The 13,445-nt window shown below is 42.4% G+C and overlaps 1 protein-coding gene across 1 annotated transcript in view; it reads right to left on the reverse strand.

The window, feature by feature from the left end:
- The window catches only part of LOC120547699 (serine/threonine-protein kinase 32C-like), a 98,021-nt gene that overhangs the window by 54,488 nt on the left and 30,088 nt on the right, over positions 1-13,445 (reverse strand). Inside the window, exon 2 of the mRNA XM_039783257.1 lies at positions 6,334-6,389. Within this exon, the coding sequence (XP_039639191.1) occupies positions 6,334-6,389 (56 nt within the window). The remainder of the gene's footprint in view (positions 1-6,333; positions 6,390-13,445) is intronic.

A 13,445-nucleotide genomic window follows, 5' to 3' on the forward strand; every position in this document is an offset into this window, starting at 1 on the left:
TGAAAGCATAGTATAAATCAGTGAGGGATAAAACTGACCATTAAAATGATTGACGCCCTGCCGGTTACCTTGATGCCTGTCTTTGTTAACTACAGGGATTTGACTTCACGTACTGTATCTGACAGCTTGCTCCTTTTTCTGTTCGGAGGTTTCATTCCCTGAGCTTTCTGTTAAAAGGGAACGTCACTCAGTTCACCGTTATTGTACCTGTGGGAACGTCCACTACACTGACATACATAGCCTACATTTGCTCCGTCAAATGTATGAGCACTTTAGTTCTCGCAGTGATTGATTGATTCATTCACTAAGCTTTTTCCCAATAAGTTACTGCTGAGATGTCTGCTCTCACACAGTAGGCCAGGGTGCAAACTACAGGGGGAGCTCCTCTTCATAAGACATAAATGCCCTAAGAAACATTATTTGTGAAAATCCAAAATGTACAATATGTTGGACAATAACGAAATACTATTTTTACGATGCAATGCTATTTTTCTGTATCTTCATCATCATGGATCATGTGTAAAGTTAGGTTGTTATTGATCTGTTTTTTTACTACTGTCACACCTTTGCATGTGTAAAGTTTGCTGTTCTGGAAAGGATGGTAATGGACAATTGACTCCTTTCTATCTAGTGGTTGTTAAATACTGGCCAAATGCAAATTTTGGCCAGTATCCAGTATGGGCGGTATCCAAAATGGACAATATGTTGGACAATAACAAAATACTACTGTTACGATGCATTTCTATTTTTCTGTATCTTCATCATCATGGATCATGTGTAAAGTTTGCTGTTCTGGAAAGGATGGTAATGGACAATTGACTCCTTTCTATCTAGTGGTTGTTAAATACTGGCCAAATGCAAATGTCAATTTATAGTATCTTCAAAGGCTATAAATCACCCAGCTTTAAGTCTCTGATCTATTCTGATGTCCATCCGGGGCCAGTTGCTTTGATGAGGAAAGGACACTGATTTTGCAGGTTGATGGAATTCTTATCTGAACTTTTAAAGCCAAATGAGAGGCAGTTCTGTATCAGATTTTTGGATACTGTCACACTTTTGCAATTCATTCTCCATGGAGCTGAGCAGATTTCAAAAAATGTGGAGGTGGAACAAAACTCTATGTCCCGTTTCTGGGTAACACAAGCAGCAAAGTTAAATAATGATACAGTACGTGTAGCCTACATACTGAAATTATGATTAACAGTTATTCTCTGGGGAAGAATGGTTGGAGTGATAATGAATACAAGCAAGAATGTAACCCTATTATTAGTGGAACAGCTAGTATACTCATGATGCATAGCTCATTAATGTCTGTTCCTGTATGGACAAAGATGAGCTTTGGCATACTTGGACGATGATAAAACAAGATGCTGACTGCGGTGAAAAGCTTGAGAGGTCATGACACCTTTCTTGCTCCCAGCATTGCTGCCATTCTCATTTTCTAACATGCACATTTTATTTTGTTGGCAGGAATATTAATATTAACGCCTCCAGATGCCCTATTTTTCCTAGATTCTGATTTGCCCAGGAATTTGATTTATAAACAAAATGTTACATTTAAATCGAAACAACGGAGCATTTGTACATCTACGAACTCGCTGGATGTTGTGTCCAAGCAGTGTGTTTTCGAGTCCTGAAGCCATTTTTTAACCATATGGTGCCTTGCTTCTTTTAATGGCTATGCAGTGGAGCTTTGCATTGTGACGCCTATAGAGGTGTAGTGTAATGGAAGAGCATACATTTCAGGGGCTAATAGGTTGCCGAAGGCTACACTGCGGCTTGGCTGTGCTGCAAAGCTGCACTCGGCGAAAACCAACTCTCATCTGAGCTCTAAACACCTGCAGCTAGAAAATAAAAAGAGGTGAGATGAGGCTCAACTGTCAGTCTCCATAGGCAGGAGGAGTCTCAGTGTGCTGCCTGGGAGCCCTGCAGGGCTAACGGAGAGAAAAAAGGTAACAAAGGCTTCATCATCTCCTGACCTTTCCACAGACACTGGTACCTTCCCCCGACATGATGAGGGTGTCACAGCCTCTCTCGCTGTCCTTTCCCCTCGCTGTGTCATCTCTCACCCACTCCCACTTATTTCCAACGCCTGTCTCTGTACGTCTGTCCTTTTCCTTTCATCCCACTCCTAATAAGGGTTTATTCCCACTGAAGTGCATGCGTGGTACAGGGGTATAAGGATGTAGAAAACACCAGCTGAGCTCCTTCGCCGCCTCTGACCGCCTCCCTACCCCCTCGCTCGTCTTTCTGTTCCGACGTTCACCTGTCCGTGCGACTGCAGGCATTAAGGAGCTGTCACCGAACTGCCGTCAGTGCCAATGTCTGCCTCAGGTCTCAACTTCCTCCTCGAGTTCTCTCGGCACAGGCCTTAATGAGCCCTGTGGCGGAAACGACGAGATGGAGTGACAAAGGGAGGCAGGGGTGTAACGCTCATGGGGGGGAGAGAGAGAGGTAGCGGAGGAGAGACGGAGCAACAGGGGAGAAAACTATTATGTGCCGTATATGGCCATTCAGCCCTCTAGCAGACATGTTAGTAATGAGCTACATCCTCCACTGCTGTGGAAATAATCACACCCAGCTACCATCACTCTTCAACCCCAACGTGGCAGAGCACAGATGCTCCAAAACGACAGAGGGAGAGGTAAAGAGAGATAGCGCTTAGAGTGGGAATTCAAACAATATTAATGCCATTTGTTATTTTTAATAATAGCATATTGCTTTGCCAACACAGGTTTCTTTACTGCCGAGCCCATAAAACACCCTTGAATTGAATTGTGAGAGGAACCGTGGGGGATTGAAAGAGAAACGAGGCCTGATTTTTTTTAAAAGGAGAGGGAGGTGTGGCCGGGTTGGCTCAGTGGTAGAGCAGGCGCACACACACTGAGAGGTTTATGCCTCGACGCAGAGGTCCAGGGTTCGAATCCGACCTGTGAGAAAAAGCCCAAAAAATTATCTTTTAAAGGGAGAGGGAGGGAGGGAGAGACTACACAACTTTCACCATGCTTTTCCGGACAGATTTTTGATTTCTAAGACATAAAGCCTCGAGTTGGGATGAAATCTGCGCTTGTGCCCGTCACGACAGGCCATCTAGCTCGAGTGGTTCTGAGACATCGAAATGAGCTGTCTCAGACAACTACCAAAGTTTTCAGACAGGTTCGATTTCATCACAGCCAAATAACAAGACGCACGTGTTCTTTGAGCCTCTTGGATAGGAGTCTGATGCAGGGGGATGAGCAGTACGCAATGGCAGCGGAAACTGGCGGGCAACTTTCCATCTGGGAATAATCTAGCAGAAGCAAGAAGTGTTACCTGCAAACTGGAAATGTAATGTAACTGGTATAAATTGATGACTTCGGGTTTCACACAAATCCCACACAACCGTCAACTTTTTTCTGGGACAGCCCAAAATCCCACAGTGTAATAAGGGACTTTAGGATCAGTTGCATAGTTTGTGCACACCCAGGTTGATTTGATAACAGTCTGGGATAGAAAATGTCTTCTACTTTAAGTTGTGCAGCAATTGTAGATTTTTAAAGTCTTACTGACGGGGGCAGATGACATCAAGAGAAGCTCTTGTCTTGAAAGAGAGAGAGCCAAAAGAGAGAAAGATACATCCCCTAATACTCCCCTAATATGTGTATAAAAAAGAACCGAGAATTGAAACGCAGAGTGGAGCCAGTACAAGCCATGTTTGCAGATGGCTTTTGGATGAGGTTTCCTCCGCTTACCCTCTGACAGTCTCTTCTTTCTCAGCTCAAACCTACACATTCTCTCACTTTCACAAATGCAACACACACACACGCACGCACATATGCGCACTCATGCACGCACACACATACACATACACATACACACACACACACACACACACACACACCTACAGTGCTGCGCACCAAAGAGCCCACTTTCTTGGAGCACCTAAGCTGGAATATACAGATCATGTTTCAGAGTGCTACAGTGTGAGGTAAAATACCTCTCTCTCTATGTTTGTGCCCAATTCTGCCCTTCTCATTTTACATTTCTCTCAAACACACACACACACACACACACACACACACACACACACACACACACACACACACACACACACACACACACACACAAACGCAAGGTCTGCATGTGTTATGATGTACTTTTTGTTGCAAAAAGTGAAAATTGATGCAAATCTTAAAATATGCATTATATCTTTAAATGATAATGTGCTTTGTCTCGTCTTAACCCATCTTCTTAATTACATCCCGGCTTAGAGTACACACACCAACACAGGCCTCAGTGTGTTCAGTGGAGAGCCGAAGACTCATGCTGTTAAGTATTCAGAAACAGCAGGAACACAGAGCGAGGCCACAGTGGGCTATAAAACACAGACAGGATGACCGCCAACAAGGACGAACTTTATCTGGACGTCTCTGTGTGCATCTGTCCGTCTGTCCGTCTGTCTGTCTGTCTGTCTGTCTGCGTAGAGTGCAGTTTGTCTGTGTGTGCACGCGCGTCTCCATAAAAGTGTGCACGAACATGACTGTGTTACAGATATTTATTATCAATGCACAACGATTACAAAAGCAGTGGAGTCTTAGGCTCCCTCCAACAATGCTAATTCAATTTGTTTAAAAAGAAACTCACAAGTAAAAAAATAAAACTAAATGAGAATCAAAGACATATGAAATTAAAGACTGCAAGTTCAAATACAGGGATAAAGCTTCCCTCGCCTGATGCAGAAGAGGGGGAAGTGTCCAAAAATGGATAAAACTTCCCACTGAAACTTTGTTGTCACATCGCAATGACGTTTTTTTTTAGGATATCTATCTTAGCCAGGAGAGCAGCTTATTTAAAGATCTTTATGTTTATTATATATTTTGTGGCAGTGGTGGCCTAAAGGTTAAAAGAGCTTGTGACCGGGAGGTCGTTGGTTCTATCCCCAGACCGAGAGGATCAAATCTGGGCGGGGAAAGTGAAAGAGCAGCGCTTGTCTCTTCCCTCATTACCACCACTGAGGTGCCCTTGAGCAAGGCCCTTAACCTCCAACTGCGGCTCAGTGGCCAGCAGATCAGACTGTGGTTGTACTGGGCAGCTTCCAGGTATGAATGTGGAACTATGGGAATGTGACAGGTCGTGGTTGCGAATGAGAATATGTTCTCAATCGACTTACCTGGACAAATAAAAAGGTTAAAAAATTTTTTGGGGAATTCTAAACCCCAAAAAATGAACCAACATTTATTTCCATGTGGGATTTATTCCCAAATTTTTTTAAATGTAGCGGTAATAATCTAATGTGCAAAACAAATTGCTTCAGTCTCTAAAGCTAGGCCTGCACGCTGTGTGTTTCCCAGCTTACTGCAGATTCCCTTCAGTATCATAAGGGAAGTGGCAGCAGCTTGAGGGAACAAAGCAATACATAAGAATTTACATAAATTCACATGGTAATGTATTCAGCATTGGGCAAGGACTTTCGATAGAACAGAGGGACATGTTTTTGAAAAAAAAGATTGTGTTTTGAGAAGAAAGAAAGAAAATTTGCAAAGGCGTGCACACACATGAGTATAATGAACAAATATTAGACGTGATATTTGGGATTCAAAATGAAGATAAACTATTGCAATCTCTGGAGCCCAACTGTGAGTTGACACACAACCGCACACACCCGCTACGCCCCGAATTCATTACTGAAGTCCTAAACAGGCATTGAGTATGAACACAAAGGATTTCTTCAACTAACAAATGGCCCCGGAAGTTAATCCAAAATGTCTTTTTTTATCAACAATGGCCACCAGTGATGATATTGGCACCTGAGACAAGGTTGAAAAGAACTGCTGTAATTTGGTTTCACAATATGCAGCGCACACGCACGCACACACACACACACACACACACACACACACACACACACACACACACACACACACACACACACACACACACACACACACACACACACACACACACACACACGCCAAGTTTTCCTCTCTGCTGTATTCAGCCCGAGCATTGAGCATCATGACAAATGCAGCCAAAGTATTGTGCCGCTCTGAAATTAAATGAAGAGACGTGGGGTCAAAACTCCCAGCATGTTGGCTGGCTGAGATAAAAAAAAAAGTAAGTTGGCTCTCCTCTATGTGACTCTACAGAAAGAATTACATAAGCTGTATTTATAACTATTATTGAAATACAAACATTATTTATCTGTAGAGCACCATAATATCATGAGAGCTAAGCCAGTTCTGCCTGTCCTTCTCTTATTGTTTAGCGGAGATAATGACTGTGTGCAGGGTAACTGGAGGTACAGAACACACACACACACACATCCACTGAATATTAAAATGGAGTTTACGTTACCTTTCCAAAGCTCCCTTTGCCAATGGCCCGCAATATCTGGAAGTGGTCAAAGTTTACTGTGAGGAAAAGGAAGAGAGAGAAGAAAACCATCAGCGACAGTTCAGCTACAAAACGGGGCACAGGACATGTAGTGCAATCATAAAGTACCAGCACAGTGACACCTTGGCTGTTGTTTCAGCTCTGCAGTTCAGCACATTTGATTTAAAATGACTATTAGGGTTAAAGTGCAGGGTTTAAGCATGAATTTGAGGGTGTTCACTTCTACATCAGATGAACTGTGGAGGAATTGCATTCATTTGTTTACACAGATGAAGAGGACAGAAGTTATTGGACAAGTTGACATAAAGTCATCGCGTTTAATGGTTGGTTGCACATCTTTCCAATCAATAACTGGCTGATGTCGTGTGCTGATGTGTCAGCGAACGATTCCCTGGTGTCAGGCCTGTAATACAAGCATCTTCCCTTCTTGCTTGCTTTGAGGGCTTTTTGTTTTTAGCCTGGCCTTTAGCAACACATGCTCAGTTGGATTGAGGTCAGGTGACTGACTTGGCCAGTCAAGAACATTCTGTTTGGCCTCAAAAAAAAAAGTTCTTGGTGGTCTTGTCTGTAGGTATAATATCACCTTTCCTTCTGCATTGTCCTAAATAACAAGACTAAGGGTCTACGACCACTGGGGCTACACCTAGACACAAATGCCAACATGCACCCAATGACCATGCTAATGCTAACATTTGCTAATTAGCACAAAACACAAAGTACGGCTGAAGCTGATGGGTGTGTCATTAGTTTTGCAGGTTTTTGGTCATAAAGCCAAACTGGAAAACTTAAAAATTTTGACCGGATGATGGCGCTAGATGAAAAGAAAAAGTTATTACTAATGTTGAAGATAAAAAAGTTAAAACCATGCTTATGTTTTAGTACAATATACTTTTAGATTTTCTTAACACTAGAAAATCACATATCACAAATAACACATCATTTCTGTAGCAAATTTCACGGCAACGTGTCCAATAGATGCTGACACATTTCGCTCAAAACCACAAGTGGGAACCTCCTGGTGGCGCTAGAGGAAAAGGCAGGGGATCGCCAAAGTCAACAGGATTCATCCCTTTGAGACCTTATAGGTCTGTACAAAAACATGTCACGCCTATCCATCCAATAGTTGTTGAGATATTTCAGTCCGGACCAAAGTGTTGGACCAGCCAATTGTTCAAGCTGAAAGTCAGCACTTTGACCTAATAGTCACGGTTTTATTTCACATCCACTGGGCTGGAGATATACAGACGCACAGATACAGATAGCTTTATTTTTCCCCGAAGGGCAATTCAGTTTCTACAGTCCACTGAAATATATACACATTCATACGGCCAGTCATCAATGACAGAGGGAGCACAGTAAAAAGGCAAAGGCCTAAGGGAAAGTGCGAGATCCAGAAGTATACAATAAGAAAAGCCAAAACAAGAAAAAAATTTCCAAACAAAACATTATTGTCCTTATACTTTCTGGCTGTACTGTACATCGCATTGGTACGGTTAAGTCGCAGCTTTTGGAATCAATAGAAAATAAAGAATATTTTTCCCTTAGAATGAAAACCATCTGAACACCGCGGGAGAGAGAAAAACTATATTTAGGACAATGAAAATTTAAAAAAAAGCAATGACACTTTGAATAAGAGCACACATGAAGCATGTATGTTCTTGCAAGATCTGAACAGCGTAGCGTCGACATAGTACCGTGCATCAGCAAGGGAATTGGAAAATAATGATATTATTCAAAGTTTCTTCTAATAATGCCTGCTGCATGGTTCTGTTTTCTCATAACTTTATGAAGGCTCTGTTGAACTAATAACATTAATGGAAGTTATTTTCTGAAAAACTTTCTAGACTCTCTGTCTTATCATAACATCAGCACTTAAAAAGACACGCCACATAAAACATTCAGAGCATGGAAAATGATTCAAATTAGTCATCGCTATGTCACAGAAAATTGGACACTTTTGACTAAGCCACGGAAATCATTATCAAGATCAACGATGGTATGCTTTAACTCATGCGAATGAATAACAAGAAATAAAAAATAAAAAAAGATGATCTCTTAATGAAAATGTTTAACTAGGATTTCCAGTTTATCTAGTAGAAACATCAGAGCGGAGGCACAGACAGCAGTCTCGTTTTAGAAAAACACCCAGCTCACGGCACTGCAACCATTCCTCTTACTTTATTTTGTTATATCATTACGTGTAATGGCAGTTAGATGTTTTGGTTCGTTGCCTTCTTCAGTGGATGCGTTATGCTGATGGATAAGAGTTGTCCTGTGTGTGGTACGGAGTTTAAACTCAGTCCTGAGAGGGAGGACATTATAGCTGGTGAAATCGACTTTCACTTGCTATTAGGGCTGTGCAAGTCATCGACTTTGGCTCCTAACGATCACAAAAACAACGCTATCCAAAACATTGTCTCGTGTTGTCAATGACACGCACACTTCCGCCCTCCTGAAGGCTAAACTCACTTAGCCAATAGTCAGCGAGGTCCTGTTTGTGGTATCTTGTGTTGTCCTCCCGGGTCAAAAAGATTTTTTATTTTTTCGACATTTGACATTTTCATCGCTTTTTCCCCGACGTTTTTTTTACTTACTACCACTAATTTTACACTACTTTTTGGAATTTATGGTCAATAAACCTTATTTATATAGAATTATATCAAATATTTGAGTTAAAATCGTAGAAATTATGAATTATTTTGACTAATAGTTAAGATCAGAGGAACGTTTGTTCAGAGGATGAGTTTAGTCAGGATACTGATATGAAACCATTTCAATTTTCACCCGAAATTCAATGAAAGTGATCAATTGTATTTGCAAAGAGCGTTGTATGGAATCCATCCTTTTTTGTGGTAATTTGGTTAAAAAGAAACCCATATTTCTGATATAATTTTTTTTTTAAATAGGGGTCAAATTTGACCCAAGGACAACAGGAGGGTTAAAACCAGGGCGAGTGAAAATGGCGCAGGGAGAGAAGCGGCGTCGGGTTGAGCAAAAAAAGGGGCGCGAACAAATTCCGTTCGGATTGCAGGGATCCGACGTGAAAGCAGAAACACGCTATCTGCAAGATTTGCTACACGCTGGTGTCTGCACCAATGAGTGGTTGACCAAAATACTTGTGATAACGATTTTTCCACAATTAAGCAGCCCTACTTGCTATAGCTTGTTAAGAAGACACTGTTTATTATGTAAATTATCTCATTTTCTTTCCCAGTGTAAGTAAAAAAGGTTTAGACCTGCACACACTCTTTAACCTCCTCCCCCCTCTGGCAGGCGCTACAGATCCCTGCGCACAAAAACATAAGAACAGCTTCTTTCCCATCATGCCATCACTCTACTGAACTGCGGATAAGTGGGGTCATCCCCACTTTGGCCACTCACCCACTTCCCTACACATTACATACTTATCTTTCCAATATGCATCTTGCACACTACTTTGCACTATTACTTTTTGCACTTTACATCCCACTCCATGTGTACTTGTCTTATTTGTACATTTGTATATTTGTACTGTATATTATGTTGATATGTGCCTATATGTAATATTGTTCTCTCTATTGTACAGTATGTGTCTATATTACTATTTGTCTACTGAATGTTTACTACTACATGTCTATTCGTTGAATGTATAGAGAGTCAACACCTACCGAAGTCAAATTCCTTGTTTATGTAAGTATCCTTGGCCAATAAACCTGATTCTGATTCTGATGACTGATATTTTTAAGGATTCCTGGGTGCACTGGTTCTGATTTAAGCCAGAGAAATCAGTCACCTTGTTACTATGCACTGCACGTACTTACGAAATGTGGGCTGATGGGCTACCAATGACCGACCTCCTCCTGGTCCTCAGCGTTACTGAATGAGACTTGCCTCCGCTCTGTGTGTGCGTGTGTGTGTGTGTGTGTGCGTGTGTGTGTAGCTGTGCCGCAGACAGATGTGAGCACAGCAGGCACGGCGCTAACGCACGCAGCACCTCCTTAAAAGTCAGTCAGCTTCTGAAGCTCACATCCTGATCTGCTCAGCTCCCTTGTCCGTGTAGACAAGGAGCAATCATGAGAGACGACAGCAAATGCTGGGCTCCTCCAGGAAGACCCACTGCCAGCTGAACTATGCACCCCAGGCTGAATGAGGATGGAAACCCCACAACGCTTTTTGCTTCCAGATTTCTTTTAAAAGACACAAGGTGTGGTTTGCGTGTTTTGTCTGGAAGATAGGCTAATCCAGTGTAGATTCTCCCTGCTCAGTCTTTTGTACACAGCTAATCCTCTCATATGGCATGGCTCTGACTGCACCCTGGTGACGACCCACAGAGACACTGTACCATGAACATGGCCTAACGGGTATTAAAAAGGATGAAGAGATAATGTCGCAAATTATTTTATACGCAGCATGGCGGGTTCATGGATTCAGTGGTTCCTCTTTAAGATGAGATAGCGGTGCGGTATGTGCTGGCAGAAAGATCAGCAGCGGTATATATGAGCATAGGGCAGCAGCAACAAGGATGAAAAGATGGGGCTAATAATACAACTAAATGAGCTGTGTGAGTTGTTGATTTCCTCCAGACAAACAAATATGATCTGCAACTCTCGACGGACACCTGAGGAGATCCACCCTCTTAAAACTAAGAAAATATGTACACAATAGTGTCTCATTTCATTTAGTGTCTTACTTCACCACTGCTGCTGCAGACTGATCTCATAAAGTGGCCATTTTGGCGTGTTATCAAGACGCATAATTGCTTTTTAGCGTGTTTATCAACGCCGTATGGCCGCCATTGACCTACATTACGTGTGAATTCTCACAGTAGCGAGTAGTATGAAAGGACATCAGTCATCCGTGGATGGGTCACCTCTCCTCATGTTATGCTGTATTTTTTCCTGTCTTCCTGTCCTGTCTACCCCATGGTCATATTGTATGTTTGTGTATGTATGGTCAGGTTGATGTAAAAACAATTTCCCCCTGGGATTATTAAAGTATTTCTGATTCCGATTCTGATTCTGAAAACACAGGACTTTCACCCAAGAGAGCGTGTGGTGTTTTTCAACCGTTTTTTTATTTTTATTTTTTTAAGCCTTCCCCAAATGTTTCTTTCCTAAACCCAACCGTTTATTGTTTTCCAAAGCGTGTCACGTTGGTCACCGTCGGGTTTTTGTCGTTTTTTTGTGTTACTAAAGCTTTTCCCAGTGTTCTTTTCCTAAACCCAAACTTTTCTTTTTAAACGCATGTGACGCTGTTCTCGCAATAGTACGGCACGTTCTCGCAATAACACGCCACGTGGAGACGCCACATGGTGTGTACTTTTACATCCGCTGTATACAGCGTAGACATACACGTGGATAGCTCAAAATGCGTTCAGATAACACGCCATTTGGCCATCGGAAAGGGGCGTGTATGTTTACGTAAAGTCGTGATGCCATGTTGAGTGCTGTGTGCATTAATATAAAAATGAAACCCAACAGATATGTGTAATAGATTAGGCCTGATATATCTCACAAAGGGAGCAGGAATACCTTATATTATTCAGCAAGAATACATAAAAAATTAAAGCAGTATTAACACAATTTGAAAAAGTGCAGCGCTAGTTCACTTATTTAATCATTTCAGGCTCTGTATAATATTCATATAGTATCCCGATGGGAACATATATGATAGGGTTGAGTACTTCACAGGCAGCTTCACCACAGGTGGGTGAATTCTCCCCAAAAGCCTTGAGTAAACCCTGAAGCTGACTGTAATATGAGGATCACACAGCATCAGGTGGTTTAAACCTAAGCCAACGTGTAACTTAAAAAAAGAAGACCCAAGAAAAGCAAATAAGAGTATTAAAGACTTGGAGTATTATTCTACTTGACAGATAGCACAATTAACCATCCACCTCAACTTTTGTGGAACTCATCGATCGATGTCCCCAGCATGACAGCGCTTCCTCCAAGTATGAGTCATCGAGTAATGGGAAGCAAAACAAAAGCCCCCCCCCCCCTCTCTCTGGACTGGCTGACCTGAAAGAAGTCAGACAAAATCAAAAGAATGTTTTTTCTAGTGCTGAGCACTTTCTTCCCCAGCTTTAAGTGGCTAATATCTACGCAGTTGCTGCAGCCGGGGGTTAAGCCAAATTATTTATTGAATAAACTACAGTCAACAAACGCTGCTGATGGTATTTGTAGTTATGCGCGTTTTAAGTGGTACTCGTGAAAACCAGCATGTTGATAGCGAGTGAGGTTGGATAGAAAAACAGTGTCTGTACTGCAGTCACTGTGCTGGCTCCATCAGCTGCTCTCATGTTCCAGTGGATGCTGCACAAAAGACTGTGGCCAGACCCTTGCCAGACAAGTGCATCGTGTAGCGTGAGTGAATATGATCTACCATGGAGACAGTGGGAGGACGACAACATCAGAGGCTGGAAGCTGCTGACACCCCAGTATGATATGCTGAGTAGGCTCCACAGGAGTCCTCAATGGGCGATTGGCTCCTGTGGAGGAGCTGATATTAGCACAAAGCCCATGTCAAGGGGCATGGAGAGGGCGAGAGGGTCTGAGTGTGTGTGTGTGTGTGTGTGTGTGTGTGTGTGTGTGTGTGTGTGTGTGTGTGTGTGTGTGTGTGTGTGTGTGTGTGTGTGTGTGTGTGTGCGCGTGTGTGTTCATTCACTTAAAAGTCTGGGTGAAGCACAATCTGTGATTTCTATTAAAGCACTTCATACATTTTAGAAGCTCCTTGTGGAAAACGTGAAAAGACTGTAAATTGTGTGGTACTGAATTGTTACTGAATTGAGTTCTGTCAGGTCCACTTAAAGTCAAGAACAACACAGACAGGACATTTTATTGAATAAATTACGAATTAAATTTGGCGGTATGGCTCTGTTCAGAGGAGTCAGCAGCAGCATTAGGGGGCTCTCACACAGTTTAAGACTGGGAGAGCTAAACTATTCCCCCATATGAACAGAGCAGCAACGATGACATAGAAGCCTATGCCACGTTATACACGACAAGGTGGAGCTGGGGAGGAGGTGGGTTGCATAGATGCGAGCAGCAAGCAGTTAGGAACAAACTAAAGTGGCTTTAAGGCGCCCTGTTTGA

This window comes from Perca fluviatilis, chromosome 19, assembly GCF_010015445.1.
Source record: "Perca fluviatilis chromosome 19, GENO_Pfluv_1.0, whole genome shotgun sequence".
Lineage (NCBI taxonomy): Eukaryota > Metazoa > Chordata > Actinopteri > Perciformes > Percidae > Perca > Perca fluviatilis.